This window comes from Falco biarmicus, chromosome 15, assembly GCF_023638135.1.
Source record: "Falco biarmicus isolate bFalBia1 chromosome 15, bFalBia1.pri, whole genome shotgun sequence".
Lineage (NCBI taxonomy): Eukaryota > Metazoa > Chordata > Aves > Falconiformes > Falconidae > Falco > Falco biarmicus.
Window position 1 is genome coordinate 22,042,339 of NC_079302.1, and position 16,451 is coordinate 22,058,789.

At 41.6% G+C, this 16,451-nt stretch overlaps 1 protein-coding gene across 1 annotated transcript in view; it reads left to right on the forward strand.

Moving 5' to 3' along the window:
- The window catches only part of GLG1 (golgi glycoprotein 1), an 86,957-nt gene that overhangs the window by 23,665 nt on the left and 46,841 nt on the right, over positions 1-16,451 (forward strand). The window contains exon 2 of the mRNA XM_056360625.1: positions 15,721-15,753. Coding sequence (XP_056216600.1) covers positions 15,721-15,753 — 33 coding nt within the window. The remainder of the gene's footprint in view (positions 1-15,720; positions 15,754-16,451) is intronic.

A 16,451-nucleotide genomic window follows, 5' to 3' on the forward strand; every position in this document is an offset into this window, starting at 1 on the left:
CACTCTAATTTCTCATCCAGTTTGCCTGAAGAATTGGCAGCCACTTTGGCACAGTGGGATTTTTTTTTATTAATAAAAAAGACTCTTTTGAGTCAGCCAAGCTGTTCTGTCAGCCCGCAAATGTACCTTGCAGGTTTGTGCCCTTGTGTGGTTTCTTATGGTAAGAGCTCCTCCCAGGGTTTCAGATTATCAATCTCACTGGTCCTGTAGAGAAGAGAATATAGAGATTTTTTGCTGGCTTCTCCTGCTTTCAGGTTGACCTGAACCTGGGGATCGGTTTTGAGGGAGCAGGTCCATGATAGCTCAGGTTGACCTAAGGTAAACTGGCACCTAGAGGAAGGATAAATGCAATCCTTCCCTCTAGCACCAGGATGCTGTTGTGAGTGGCTTTGGCTCAGTGGAAAGCAGGAAAACCAGAAAAAATCTGATGTGTAATACAGATGCAATGCAAAGCTGTATTTCACTGAGAAGGGTTAGATGGACATTTAATTGTATTTGCCCTCTGTTCATCGTGGTAATGAACCTTCTATTGCTCCCTGCTAAATGCAGGCGACAGTGAAATGTCAGTGCTTCAGCGGCTTGAGAGGTGTGAAGACAATACACTTGCCTAAATGGGGATTCTTTGCAGTACAGTTATACCACCTTAGTTAATGTGTAATACTTAATGAGTGTTTTATTTTGGAGTTGTTTTAGGATTTGTCTTGGAAAAAGGATGAGCTAAAAGAGGGTAAGTGTCTTGTGCAGAAATAGATGAAAATTAAAGTTATTCCACAGTATCTTCTCTTCTTGATCTCTGTGTTAAGGCTAGTTTGGTAATTTGCTAGATTAGCCATTATAAAAATACCCTTGTTAATCTGGTTGCCTTGGGTAATGTGATAGATGCTGTGTTATAGTTCAAAATGCAAACCTGAATTCACTAAATTCAATTTTTCAGGCTTCAGGAAGCCTGAAAATGTTACTTTGGGAATGCCTGGCCTGTGATTCAATGAAAATTGTCTGAATGTGGCAGTTCTTAATTTATGCTTAAGGCTTTTATGTCCTTGCTTCTTGTTTTCGAGGGCAATGAGGATGGAGGTAATACGTTGCTACACCCTCTGCATCGCCTGGGCAAAGAGCAGTAAACCACTTGTTTTGGTGCCAAGCCTAGCACTCACCATGAGCTACATATTTCAAAATGTAGCTGATAAAAATGCACACAAAGGAAAAAAAAAAAATCTAAGTGACCTTTACGTGTCCCTTTCAGCACAAACTATGATCTTGCTCTTGCTGTGTAAGTTGTCTCTTTCTTATTGTGCCATCAATGAGTTCAAACATAGTTTATAGAAAACTGTGTACAATAACTTTCCATTAATTGTCAGGTTGGAAAACCCCTATGGATTGCATCTGAATGCCACAAATAGTTGCTGGAGAAGATTTTGCTCTTGAGTTCCCAGTCTGCTCTCATTTTCTAGATGCGTCAAACTCCTGTTGTGTCACATTTGGGCTCTTACCCAGATGACGGCACTGGAGCTTTGAATGCTCATTTTCAGTATATATTTTGCTAAGATTTTATTTTCACTAAAAAAAGGAAATAATAAATCAGTATGCATCTCACAAGATGTAGTAACAGTTGCTACTGTGCCAGGTTTTCTTCCTTCATGCACACACCTACCAGGGATGCTCCTGCCCCTCAGTGTTGCTTGGAAATACCTAACTTGTTTCTGGAGATCTTTTTGATGCATCTAATGCCTCTGGTATTCTGGGTGTAATCTTTCATTAAGAATTGTCATGGGACAATTGTATCTCCAGCATCTTCTCTACTCTGTATTGTATGGTAACCCTAAAATGCACAGATAAATTACTTGGTAACCTGATGGGTAATTTTTTTAAGTTTTCCTTTTGTATGGAGATGGACAAGTTTTTTCACCCAGTAGAGTTAATTCTCGCCCTGAGCAAGAACTCTTCAAGGCTACTCAAAGATACTGAGGGAAACCAAAACAGGTGGTTTTGGTTGGAATGTTGACCTGTGCTTAAAGCATTCAGATCTCACCTTGTTGTTGCACTACCCCAACATTTTTTTCTTATCATTCAGATAAAAATCTGCATGCAAGGGATTTGAACACTCCACTGGGTGGAAAACTGTTTACCTGAGGGTACTGCTGTCAGCTTTTCACCTGAATGTCCCCAGAAGTATGCCACTGCCTTTTTGTGGACATGCAAACCACATCTGTGTACCTGTGCCACTTGGATAAGAACAGATCGGACTCTTAGTCCTATTCTCAAGTGTTATCTGTTGGGGAAAACATGTTTATTCTGCTTATTAGTTGGGACAAAAGAATCTCCTTATTTTATCAGGTTCTGCAGTGAGGACTGTCTGGGCTCTGTCATCAGCATACTGGAAGTAATCCTAAAAATTAGGTATTCCCTGTTGGGCATTTCCATGCCTGTAGAGATGTGAGATTTGTAACTTCATGTTTATTTCTTCAGCCACAACTGGGCTTCAGGTGGTGGGAAAGCCTTGCCTTAGTGTGTAGCTTCAAACAGTTTAATAGTGCATAACTATTAATAACATATTATATTTAATAATTATATATAAATATATAATTGAGACCACCACCATTGACCGACCAGAGATTGAATAAAGTATTTTCTATCAAATGGCAGTTGTTACTTAATAAATACTTAAACTCTGAAGTTCTCTTTTAGATACAATTGAAAATTCAAGTTACAGCAGGAAGGTGTAGTGCTGCCTGTGTACTTTCCTGCAGCCCTTCCAGCCTCCCCTGGCTGGAGCAGGTGACTGACTGGCTTTTAGGTCTGTATTCCTGAGCCTTGTAATTGTTTTTGCTGTTTGTCAGAAATAATCTGGGGGAAGAATAACCAGCTGTTTCTAGAGCAGTTGAATTGTTGATTAAATTCCTGTGTTTTGACAGGTGAGAACAGTTCAGCAGTGGTATTGGTGGTGGTACTGCACAGTGGCATGCTGTGTGTTTGTACAGAGCTATCTGCAGCAGTGGTGTAGCATGGCTGTGACTAGCTTACTGCTTTTCTTGTCTCTCTCTCCCTCCCCCATTATTTTCTCTCTGTCGTTATTAGCAGAGAAGCTGTAGGTGTGTTTCGTCTTTTTAATTGCAGCTTGTCTTTATTCATAGCTTTTTAAGTAGGAGTTATGGAAACAGTAATTGGAAGGATTTTCGGGCAGGTGTCTGGCGCTTCTGCATACCAGTAAGATATCTTTCTACGAACATTGCTTTCCAGAAAACTCTTCAAGCTCACTTTTAAAATACATCATCAAACGTCTTTTTTTTGAAGTTACTCATCTGTGCGAAACTAGTCAGCTATAATTTCTTTGTCTGCCTTAGGGGAAACTGTTACTGATCTGGCTGCTTACTGTGGTATCATTTTATATCCTCTGAATTACCATTGTGGTCAGAATTTTCAAGCAAAATGCTTGGCTTGGCTTAACAGCTCTATATAGCTATTGAGCTGAGCAGTTCAAGCTGAAAAACCTTAGTGCTTTTTCGAAAGGAGCTGTCAAAAATACAAAATGCATCAGAAGGCAAGCTTCTATGGCAGAGAAGACCAGTACCTATGGAGAAGTGTGCTGCAGCTCAGTACCCCAGGCTTCTCCTGGGAACAAGGTTAATTTAAAATTTTATCTAAGCTCGTGAGGAAGTGCAGAGCTTAAATATGAAGATGTATGTACAGTTTTCTTAGTTTTAATCCTTGAATCAGTGTGGTGAACTGGAGAAAGGTACTTGGTTTGGTCCTGTCACAGGGCTTTTGTTTTCATGTGTGAAGGCAAGCAGAATTTTTATTTGGTGGTTTGTTACTAATCCCATGGAAACCTTGCCTTAGCACTTGACTGTAAAGTCTCGTGTTGATTTTTCTGTTGAACAAAATCCAAGTGATTTTATCCAGGGTTAAAATAAACATTAGAGCTTGCTTTTCTTCCAGTTATATAAAGAAAACATTATGATTCATCCAGGTGAAAAGTTCTGTGGTTGTGTACAATACCACGCTGGTCCTGTGCTTTTGAAGAAATTAGGCCCAAGCAAAGGAGGAAACAAATGCATTTAAAGTAGTCTGTGTTTTATATCTAGTCTCTTGTGGCTTTCATCTGCCTTTCCCCTGTATTCTGTACACAGATTCCTAAATAGCCCGAGTGGTGTGCTGTGAATCAGGCCTGCCAGTGGGTTGATGACTCATTTCCTTATTGGTGCAGATGTGTATAGTAAATGTTTCTGGATAACTCTTTATATGAAATGCAGCTCCCCTGTGAGAAATGAACAGGCAGCAATCACTTCCATTCGGCGTGCACAAAAACTTGGTCCTGAAGAAAAGCTCAAATAGCTTTTCTCGCTGAAGACTGCACAGTTAGCTTGTAGCAAAGGGTAAGTCTTGGGAACTGCTGTGTGATACTGTTTTAGGTTTTTTTGATTAATTTTTTTATCTTGCTTCTCTGTCAGGTTTAAAAACAAGCTGCTGTTTTTACCAGCACCATTCTTTAGACAAATGTTCTAAGTATTTAATCAAGTATGTTATGCTTTTCAGTAAGACTTCTTTTGAATGGCATGCTCCTGCCTTTTGGCCAAGCAGGGGTGAAGTGCTACTATATTTTTCACATCAGTAAAGGCATTAACGCCATAGGTTTGATGAAAATATGGTTCATACACTTGTGCATATAAATTCTAAGTGTGTGTTGCTGAACTATACCAGAGATAAGGTAGTAAGCCAAACCAAAATGCATTAGCCATGCTGCATTGCATGAGCCTCCAAGGAGAAAAATGGTATTTCTGATCTGGTGCTGAGGTCTGCAAGTGGGAGCTGTACCTAGCAGCTCTGGCCTGAGTCACTGTGCCTGGCTGCTTTTACTTGCAAGACATTTATTAACTTGGTTCAATGTTGTGATGTATAATCTGTCTGAATGCAGAATGCCTAATGATGTTGTGAATCAGCTGATTTCATCTTGTCTTTCTGGTCTTTTCCTTTTTCTTGTCATGGCTCTTACGAAAGGAGAACCAGACGCTAGGGAAATCAATTTACCACAACAATATGTGTGGCTCCCAGGCAGATTGATTTAAGTAAGCAAGAAGCTTAGATTTGAATAATTTCAGTCGTGCTTGAACACTCCAGTAATTTTTCTAGAGCTTTCTGGTCTGGTGATACTATTTTGCAGCTAATTTTAGCTTTTATTGCTAAGCTTGGTATGTTTCCTGATGAAATTGATACTATCTGTAATTATTTAAATGCTTGCATCTTAATGTTTCTATCTTTTTTAATAATGCTTAAAAATGGCAAGACATTATCTACTGAATTACTTATCCACGCTTCAAGCTGCTTTTGGATAGAAATGGAAACTTAATTAAAATGCAGAAGATGAGTATTGTTAAAGTAGAACTGAAGTGTTCAACTTCAATATTGGATCAGAACAGTTGTTTTACATGGAAAATTTGTTGATATATCAGCCTAGCTTTCCTGGTCATTATGACCTTTGAGACTTGAGAATAAGTGATTATTTTTTTTTTCTTTTTAATGATTAGAAAAAATTTCTTTTTTTTTTTTTTAGTTCAGTGCCTCAGTGTCAAGGTATTGAAGTGAATGCAGTTCTAATTGAGAACCCATCTTGTCTGCACGTGTAGAAAAGGCTTGTTTATCACAAGTTTGTGACTAGTTCCTGGAGGAGGAAAGGAAAGTTTTGCCATGGCAGCGTGTTAGCAGGTTCCTGAGCTGTGTAGCGATGGCTTCAAGAGCAGAAGCACCCACTGTGGGTTTCCTGTCACACAGCAGTTCTGTGACATGATTTCACCAGCATCCTTGTGAATTCTGAATTTCATTGCCAGTCTTACTGCTTGATGGTACCATCCATCAGATGGACTTGGTGGTTGTTTTGGTTCTTTGGAGTGTGAGGAGAGAGGACTCAAATTCTGGCTGCTTGCATGCACTTGAATTTCTTCAGTTTCTTGGTCAGAAAGACTGGTGGTGGGTACCTCTTTGTGACTAAGGCTTTGGTTGGCTTATCCTGACTGGTGTTTTTTTGGCTGACCCAGATTGCATGTAACCATAATTCATGTTTCTGGGGAGAACTGCAAAACAATTAACTAGAGCTGTTTAATTGTGAGCATTAACAAGATGGGTGCCCTACTGGGCCACCCTAGAGAAAGTTTTGAAACTTACTGTTGAGTGCCTTGTAACTTTTTTTTTAGAAAGGATATAAAATTGATGGTAGATTGTTAGATGGGCAGCACAGCTCAATGTTGCCTTTTGAAGCACAGGGTAGTGTAGGGAGCAGGGGTTCTTCTGAACATGTCTCACAGGCAGCCCTACCCATATGGGAGGGACTTGAAATGGAAGCTGTGCTGTTTCTAGGACTCCCTAAAAATAGCCTACAGAGTTTTGCTGCTGAGTTCATTGGGTGATGGTAAGAATCCAGCAAAACGGATCTCATGGGGGAAACTCATACAGGGCTGGTGAAGTCCTCTGGACTGCTGAGGCAATGTCCTAATTCTTTGTTGCAGAGTGATGCTGCTTGCAAGTTGCCGTTGTGGGCTGTTTTGTAGACCTTAATATGTGTTAACACTTTGCTTATTTGCACGTATTCCCACTGTGTTACAAAGGCAGTGCTGTTCCTTAAGTGAATTTATAGCAGCCTGTCTCTGTGACTTTTGCCTCACTAGTGTAATGGGATGTGCTATTTTGAATAACCAGAAAGTTATCAACAGAGAAATTTCTTTGAGAAGAATTGAAGAATGAATAATGTAGCAAGTCCAGCTTTTTTTCTGACACTGGCTGATCTTTTGAAGTGTTTTAAAATCTAGACATCTGGCCCCTGTAAGTGGTGTCAAGTCAAGAGCTTGCGTGCAGCATGGCTCTTCTCAGCTCCTGTGTTATGTTTGACATAATGAACTTATACTGCAATGTGTCCTAACAGTGTTTTAATTGCTGTCACCCTAGCACCAGGGAGCCTCAGGTCACCATTGGGTTTTCCCGGCAGCTGTGAGGTACCTACAGCTTTTTCAGTGAGCTTGTGGGTGTTGTAATGGAGAAAGAGAGGATGGATGCAGCCGAGGAGAGGATGGTGGCTGAGCATGGTCAAGCATTTGTTGTAGGGTTTTTTGCGTGTTTTGAACAGTACTGTGATAAAATTGCCACATACAGGGCATGATAAAGCTGGTGGTTGTGGTTAATGCTGAAGCGTGAGAAGAACCGAAATGGTTATTTTACCAAAGCAGGGAGTTGCCTAGCTCAGGGCTCTTGTTTTTCACCTGCCTCTTACTGTGGGGAAGAAGCAAGTGATATATTGGGGCCCTGCAGATCTTCTGAAGAAAATGCCAATGTTTTATTTCAAATCCTGCTGTTAGAAGCGGCTGAAGGCTGCCTGTGCTAAGGCTGCTCTTGCTTTTGAGGGAGACTTCATTATGCTTCATCTCTCAGGAAGGTGGCTAGACTGACAGGCGAGGTCCAGGAGACTTTGTGCTTTCAGAAAATCTCTTGCAGGGTAATAGCACTGCAAAGCTGGCATGTGGGGTCCCTTGGTACATCTCCCCACCTTTTAGCAAGGTAACAGGAGCTTGCTGAATATTGCATGGGAATTCAGGAGGATATAAGCCATGCGGAAAGCTAAAATAGTCCTTTTCTTATAACAGTGAGGAACTAGTGCCTGGTGTTGTGCAAGTCCTTTTGCACGCCTGTTTGTCCATGTATAATGTCCAGCACTTTTTGGAAGTACTGATGTTAAATCTGCTTGTGCCTCCATTGCTCTGATTTGAAATGCTGTCAGCTGTGATAGAGGTAACTCCATGTTTATTTTTTCTCTCCCCTTAAAAAACTGGGGCAGGTGGGGGGAAGAGTAGGACTCTTGCCACTGTCCTGAAGGAAGGAGGGAAGACTAAAATAAAATAGTTCTTGTGGTTTGTGGTTAAGGCTGATGTGGCTTGAGGTATTTGATTTTTATTGCTTCTAAATAGAATAGCTGGCAGGAGTTAAAAATAGCTGAGTCTGCTTCCCACCTGTTTGGATGCTCTCTTATTTTGGTTCAGAGGTGGAATGTGTGAATGTAAATCATCAGGATTAAAGCAGTGCTGCTGGTGTGGCTGAGCAATGGGCACAAGATGCTTATTGGCCTTGGTGAGGCTAAGCTCCCTGATTGATGTGACACATGTGCCTTGTTCAAAGAGCAGGAAGAAACTGCTCCTGGGGAACGATCTTTGGGAGTGCTCTATGGCTTTCAGTTGGAAAATTGGAGTCATGAGCCCATGTGTTGAATAACAAAGACAAATATGAATATTGGCTGGCAGAGTGTTTAGAGCATTGTTCTGTTTATGCTGAATGAAGCAAGAGCCCTTGGAGGAGGAGCCTGGTAGCAGTTAGAGATACTATCCAGTACATGAGCAACTGTAGTGTAATGAAGCTGCTTGCAAGTGGGGAGTGTTGGAGCTCGATTGCTTTGCTTTGCAGCATAACACTTCATTAAATTGTGAGAGTGGGGAGATGAGTAAGCAACGTGTGCTCTGAAACCTGTGCTGGAGTACTGTGCTTCTCAGGTCCCTTGGGACACAGAGCTTTTGGTATGAATGTTTTTCTCAGCTTCTGTACAAAGTTGATGTGGTAAGGATTTCTCTTATTTCCAGGCCATGTACATCCAAAACATTATTTTTTGAGTAGCAGAACATAGGACGACGGGCTCCCCTTGGGAGACGGGGGCTCTAGCACACCACCTACAACAGCATTTTTTGTGTAAAACTGCATCTTGCTTGTGAACTGTTCATGGCTTTTTTGAAGCTTTCTGTAAAGTTAAGCTCAACCTGTGGTACTATAGAGTACATACAGAGACTTCACATCTTCTGTTGAAGACAAGTAATGAAATTTTGACTTGGAAAGGATGAATGTATTTCATAAAAGCTTTTTCATTAGCTGTTGCACTGAAATAATTTGTTGGGGCTTCCATTCTGTTATTCACGTATTTCTCGGCAGCATCCCCCAGCAGATGCTCTACAGTACTGCAGAAACCCATACTGTCAATTTTTACCTGTCTACTGGAATAGTAGCTTCAGTTATTTGGGGATATTTCTAGTTGGGGTTAAGGCAGAGAGTGAGTTGTCCAGGAAGGTAGTTTGAGAGTTAGATTGTCTTGGTGTAGCTTAAATAGATGTGTGGGATGACTGATGCTGCAGGTAGAGATGCTGCTGTACTTTCCCAATGATCTGCCTGATGCTGGTGGGATTCAATATCATAAGTCCATTTGTACTGGCCCAGCAGAAAATGCTAAAATGTTGAACAACTTTTCTGTTGATTTGCTGAGTTTTGGACTCTGCCATGAGCAGGAGCCAGCAGCAGAGGCCAAGAAGACGGCAGATTTCCACCCTCAGTTGGTGGGATATTGGATTGGTTAAGCGATCTGCTGTGGTTTCACCCTCCTGGCTTTGTCTAATAGCTCGCCTTCTGCTTTCATCCTCTGTGTGACACTACCAGCATCATTGCATGCCTTTTGGTCTCTTAGGTTTTTCGCCAGTGTTGTGAGAGCTTTCCAGGAGCAAATCCTGAAACCTCCTGGCTGGATCTGCAGCTCAGTGTAGGTGCTGTGCTTAGCAGGAAAGCTCTGTTGTGGAGGAGTGTTACGGGAAACACTGTATCTGGTAGCAGTGCTGCCAAACTTCTGTGGCAAGCATAATTTCAGGGTCTGTCTCACTCTGTGATGCATTGGGACTGGCTGGAAAGCCTCCAAGAGAAGGAAGAGAGGGGACTAAGGGAAGAACAAATGAACATCTGGGGCAAATTTGCTTTGGTCGTGCTGACCGTTAGAACGTGGTCTGATGCGTGGATCAGTGTTGAAATGAGAAAGGTCCCTGCTAAGAGGGCTTAAGGCCTTGAGAGTCCCTGGTGCAGGGAGAGGGAAGCAGCAGGGACAAGAATACCATGCATGAGAGGACTGTTTCGCACAGTGCCTGGCACTTCTACCACGGAGCAGCTGTGCAGCTTCCAAGCACCCGCTTTGCACAGGAACAGCTGGCTGGGAGAGAGTAATCTGCTGGTAAGAAATACCCAGCAAAGATATTTGACTTGTTGGATGGATGGAATCGGTGTGTTTCCTTTAATTGCACTGTGATCTGTGGTCGTTTTAGATGCATCAGAACTAAAACTTGAGCATTTTCTGTCATTTTACTGCTTATGGTATTTGCACAGGGAGGGATCTCTGCTGTGGAGAAAAGGCACGCAGCCTGCTGAAGACTTTGCTTAGTGTTAAGCAAATGTGAAACAAGCAAAACATAACAATTACTAAAATTCTGTTGACTACATATCCTTTCCTGTGTAGCTTTGGTAAAACTTGCTATACTTTCGTGGTGTTTGAAGCAGATACTGAACGCTGGATCCTCAAAGTACAAGTGGACAAGGCCCGCTTCATCCTTGCCTCCTTTTTTTCCTTGGCTGCTGGACCAGAAGGGCATACAACATTTTGTGCTGGGGTTTTCTGTTTTTGTTTTGTGATACCTTTTCTGAATGGGCATACTTGTCTTAATGGTATCATACTGATGGAGGATATAAAATGTCAGCATAGGTGGAAAAGTTTGTGGAATCTAGAATTTGGTTAAAACAGTGAAAAACAGTTGCAAAATTTGGTGTGATGTGCTACTTGTGCTTTGTGTGGGGGGGGGTGGCTATGTGGGGGGGGTGGCTAAAGAAATTGCTGGTCATGATGATTTGACTTTCATACACCAAGTTCTGTGTATGTTTTGGAGTCAGTTGTTAGGTGTTTGTGTATAACTTGTACTACTAAGTTTGCATAAACTAGGAGTGCCCAACCAATGTGGAAATAATTATTTGGCCAAATGATTTTCGGTGTTGCAGGTTGTGGCTCTCAAGTGGGGCAAAAAATTACTTACGTGAAATAAGCAAAGTATATGGAAGCTTGGAGCTTGGTAACTTGGTGCATGGTATAGGCACAGTACTATGCCTCAAACTGGCTTTTTTCAAAGCATGAATGGTAAGCGTAGAGGTTGTTTTTTTTTTTTTTTTTTTTTCCTGACATGACAACACTGGGTTTGTTTTTAGTACTGACAGTTCACTGGCATTAGAGAATATTTCAGACTCAGCTTTAACAAGTTTAACTTCCATTGCTCACTAAATGTGTAATTAGATTACGAAGTCTTCTCATCTGTTTTGAACTTAAATTATCGCTATCGCTGGTTTTAACTTTATCACACATGACTCTTTCAAGATTGCAGGATGTGTGAAAATGGTTTACTGTAGCCATATGCTTGTTGGCACAGAACTCCAGGATGTTTCAGTAGATTTGAAGCATGGGTGGTTGTGCGATGTGTGGTTTTTCTACTTTTACAAAAGCTGTGTTGATTCTTGCCTAGACTACTGTATCTGTTCATGTTTCGACAGATTCTTCTGTGGGATAATTTCCAGTGGTTGCCTCAGGAAGGGATCAGGTTCAGGTTTGCAGGAGTGTGGCTCCCCCAGATGTCTCCTTGAACTCTACCTTGCATCTAGACTGTGCTTTTTTCTGGTGTCGCAAGTCTAGCTAGCTTGATACCTGCAGACTGAAGTGCTGTGTTGTGAGCTTGCTGTCCTGTCTGGGTGTGTTACCTGTGGGAAGGACACAGCTAAGAAGTCGGTTTTCCCTTTATCATCTTGCTTGCTTCCTCGTTAGAAGCTCCTGGGTCAGCAGGCCTGCTCTAGTTTCTCTACAGATGCTAGTGATAAATGTGTTTTTTAGGTCAGAGTGGAAAACTTAAATGCTGTGGCAGGGAACCATGAGCTGCCTGTACCGTGTATCCATACGCACTGTGCTCTGTAGCATATTGTATGTGTGACAGTGCAGTAAGCTGGGGAACACCCGCAGTCTGGCTGGACTTCTGCCTACCCTCTCTTTCATGGGAAGGTAGCTGATTTAATTACCATACTTTCCTAATTGACTTGTTTGCTCTTTTTGCAATCTGTTCCTGAATTTAGTGAGAGAGCATCTATGGAGTTCCTCCTGTCCTCAAGCCAGTTGCCCAATTGCCTTTTTATTTTGCTGGGTTGCTCACACTGGTTCTTGGTGGTTTTTGCTTGAATGGGCAGGTCCAAAGTCCGTTGTCTTCAATGTCTGAAGATTATCCATAGTTTGTATTTGAAATATGCCCAGTCCTTACTTTTCAGCAAGTGCGCTGCTACTCTTGCCTTAAGAGTAGTGGAAACATCTGCTGTCATCCCCTGTCATCCCCTGTTCTGCTCTAAGGAGGGATTAAATTTGGGGAATAAAGGCACTCATGCAGTTGACTTGAGACTCTTCTATTTGCGTGATATTTGCCAGGGAGCAAAGGAAAGGAAGGTCAAGCAGCTGCTGGTGATTAAAATAGTCTCTGCAGAGTTCTCTCAAGACCTTGAGTTTCATCCACATAGTTGATTAGGATTCTTACCTTGCTTTTCAAAATCCAGTGGTGTGAATTATTTTTTTAGGATGTGATGGAATAAGACCAGATCCAGTCTGTTTTTTTATGCACAGCTGAAAGGGCTCTCACTCAGGCTGTGAGGGTGACAGGAATTGCACCTAGGCAGTGTGCTTTTTACTACATGGTGGCACTGGTTCGTGATACAGCTACAACTAAAGTATTGCTGGGAACCAGCATGATTGTTCATTTCAGCAGCTAAAACACCAGCACCTTGTGCCTCCTTGCGCCTGGGTAGTGGTGGTGGGTTGCTCACTTGCTGTGTAGTTTTGACCTAGTTTTATAGCACTGCTGAAATGGAGATTTAGAAAGGGATGGCTGTCACGGCTTGTTTGTGTGAGTTGAGATCTGGTGGATGAGAACAGGCACTTCTAAACACAACGGTGTTGACGATCTCGTAGCCTGGTGGTGATGTGACTTCATAGAAACCTTTCAAATTTTTCTGTAGAGTTCACAATACTAATGCAGTATGACTTGTGTCTGTTGTATGTGACTGAATGGAAGGAAATGCTTTTTCTGTTCAGGTTTTCTTATAGCTGTACTTGTTCTAAACTCTGCTTTTCCTGGGAGGTAGGAAGTGATGCTCATACCCTGGAATATGAGTGCTAGTGCGTGAAGGAGTTTGGAGAGCTTTTCAGAGAACTGCAAAGGGAGGCAATGTATTCCCACCAAAGCTGCTAAACGGCAAAAGCTTCTGTGAGCCTAGAGGCACATGTACTTTCTGTAAAGTCTGTTTTTAATCCTTCAGTTAGGAGATGTAAGAGGAGTCCTTCTCCCTTGGTAACTGGTGGAATATCCTCCTTGCCATCAGCTTCCTTTCCTCAAATGCCTCGACTAGCATGTGGTGTGGGTCTGGGCTGCTCTCTTTCTTTGCCCCGCCCTTGGGGGTCTCTGAGCATCTGTGTTCCTCAAGCTCACCACGTGGGAATGACGAAATGCAGCTTTTCTTGCTCCTCAGCTTCTCTTAGTTGTAATTTGAAACTTACCTTTTTTTCATGGCTCTTACTACACAAGCATACTGTTCTGAAACTGCTCGTTTAGAAGGTTTCTTGGGTGGCTACGGTGGATAGAGGGCCACAGGCTCCTCAAAGGCAGAACTGGTGTGGGTTACGCTGGGGAGATTTTTCTTCCCCTCCCTCAAACTCAGCCCTTCAGTTTATCAGAGACAAGATAAAAAAGATTACTTTTCTCCTTTTGCTACACTTAAATTAGGAGAAGCCGGTCAGCATTGCCACTGAACCAACCTCTCGTACACTTGCGATAGTAGCTAAAGGATTATTGCCTAGATATTATGCTTTTGCATATTTACATACTGAGCTGTGAATGCATACAGTACTAAAGCTTAGTTCAGGTCCCATTTTACTTCCACTACTCTTCTCAGAATAAGGCTTGATTTCTCAGAGCTGGGGTTTGCTGCAGAGTACAGGGAAAGCTGGTATTTCAATGTGCAGTATTTTAATGCTGTGTATTTCAAGAAAAGCTTGTTTAAGCTTCCCAGGTCAGTGAGAACTGGTCTGTTATCTTCCTGGGCTCATCTTTCCAGAAAAAAAATGAGCTTTAAACTTTGGTGGATCTGAAGCAAAGGTTACTGGGTTGGAGGATGCAAAAATAACTGAAGCAACCAGGATGGGTTTTGAGAGAGTGCTCTCTGGCCCTTAAAATTCTTCTACTTGCAGGATGTGTTAGTAAGTCCTGTCCTCTAGAGGAGAATTACAGCGTTAACCTATATATGTTTATAAACTATCCTTGACGAAAAGACTGAGACAGCAACTTCAGTGGAGGGCATTCTGACTCTCAGCTTTTAAAAATGGTCTTAGTCTAAAACCTCTGTCTGCTGAATAATTAGGATGGGTGCAGAAAATGAAGAAAAAACTACTTGGTAAGTTCATAATAGCGTGGTTCTTAGAGGCTCCTTTAAAATGGTGTAATTTGGATGTCATTTGAGTTTTCAGTTGTGAGAATCTGTTCTGCGCACTGAGGATAACAAACAGGCCTTTTAAAAAGCCAGCCTTTTAAAAAAAGTTGATATCCTGATTTTCAAATTTATGATTACTTTGGGAGGCATGGTTTTAGATGGTGTCAGTCTGACCAAACTGCAATTAATTACTGTGATCCTTCAGGTACTCTTTTGTTTATGTTCTAAGTGGAGAGGTAATTTCTGCCACTTCCTGCTATACAAAATGAAAGTGCTTTAGTTAATAATGGCTGTAATTAGGGACTGGGAAACATTTCCCATGCTCTCTTTTCCTCATAAACTTGTGTTTGTGCTCTCTGAAGCAGCAACAGTGCAAGTGTTGGTGTAACATGTTGTGCAGCAGCAAACTCTTGTACTGAAGAGCTCTTTGGGATGTAGGCTGCTTGCTTCCAAAACTGATGAAATGCTCATTCTCTTATGTCAAATGTCTGAGGCCTAATGTGGTGGTGTCAATTATGTGTTTAAGCTTTGAGTGGTTTTGTGTCTGTGGCTTTTAGGCCATGTCTGGCATCTTAAGTATCAGTGGAAGCAGAGACATTGTGAGTCAGGATTGATTTTTATTTTTTTTCTGTGGGTGTGATGGCCAGGTGATTTTACCCTGCGTTTGTGCTGGTTTGCTATGGAACTGAGATGGATTTGTATGAACTTTTTTCAGGGAGTTCTCCATTGTGGGAGCTACTCAGGCTGGAGGGAGGACAGGATGGTTTGCAGCCAGAGTTCTTTCTGAAGTGGTTCCCTGGGAGAATATAGCAAATGTTTTGAAATGATATACAAATAATGGATGTTACCAGTTTATCATGGTTGAAGGCATAAATCTCAGGGCTGCTTTGAACCAGCCCCTCTGTGTACAGCTGAAAGAAAATACATTGCTTCTCAAATGGGGAATAAGAACACTTCAGTCTGTGGGAGGGAAGCGAGTCCTACCTTTGTCCTTTGGCTGTACGCAAGAAACTTTTTTATTTTTCTTTAAACTTTACACCTTTGTTTTCCCACAGCTGCTTTTTTGCCGCTTTAGTTTGGGCAATTGGGTCAAACACAAGCGGATTCATTATGTTTTTGCAGTGTCTACATAAATGCTGCTACTCTTGCGCTGTTTATGTTCTGTAGAGTTAAGACAGCTAAAAGTCTAAAGTACCTGTTATTTCAGTCTTTTTGGTACTTAGATATCACACTTTTTATGCAGCTTTTAAAATTCCTATTGCTTATGTCAAATTGTTTCTTATAATGAAAACAAACTGACAGTGTGTTAGTTTCTGTAAGTTTATACTCTTCTGCATGTTAAGTGCATCTCATGCGTAGTGAACTGACACTCCTTTTTTCTCCTTTCAGCCAGATAATGAAATCTCTTCAGACTGCAATCATGTAAGTATTACTTTTGTTTACTTAGTCTTTAACTGTTGCATTTGCACCTTTTATCCCTTATCAACCTTAGATATTTTGCATAGTTTGGTAGCTTGCAAAAGGCCTTAATCAGGACACATTTAGGTTTCCACACTGGCCTATGGAGGAAGAGCACAAGATGACTTCTTTAACTCAGTATAGCCACTGTGATCTTACTGGAGACTTCAGAGTGGAATATATTTAAGAGCTTTATAAAGCGTACTTCTATATCAGAGGATGATAGCAGATGTCTTTCCTATTTTATAGCTGGGGGGTGGTTCCCGTGAGTTACTGGGAGCAATATGATGTGCTCCTTTTGGGAAAGATGTGAGCAGTACTGAATTTAAACTCTTAATTTCAGCTGTTGAAGCCTTCTGTATTACTTTCACAGCTGCTAAATTCTCAGACTTGCTTGGAAAATGCTGTGGGGGTGTGGTATTTAGAGGCAGTTTGAACCACTTGGCTGGTTTTAGAACAGATTCCCTCTCAGCACTGTTTAACAGTGAGCAAACTGTTAGCCAGTTTTCAGGCTGTTGAGCTGACTCTTCAAATCCCAATACTTAAAAAAAAAATAAATATTGGAGCTAAGGTTGGTATTAGGTTTCCTTTGGCTTCTCTCATCTGCATTCTGTTAGAATACACAGTGTTATTAATTGTTTGGTTAGCCCTGGACGCAGACA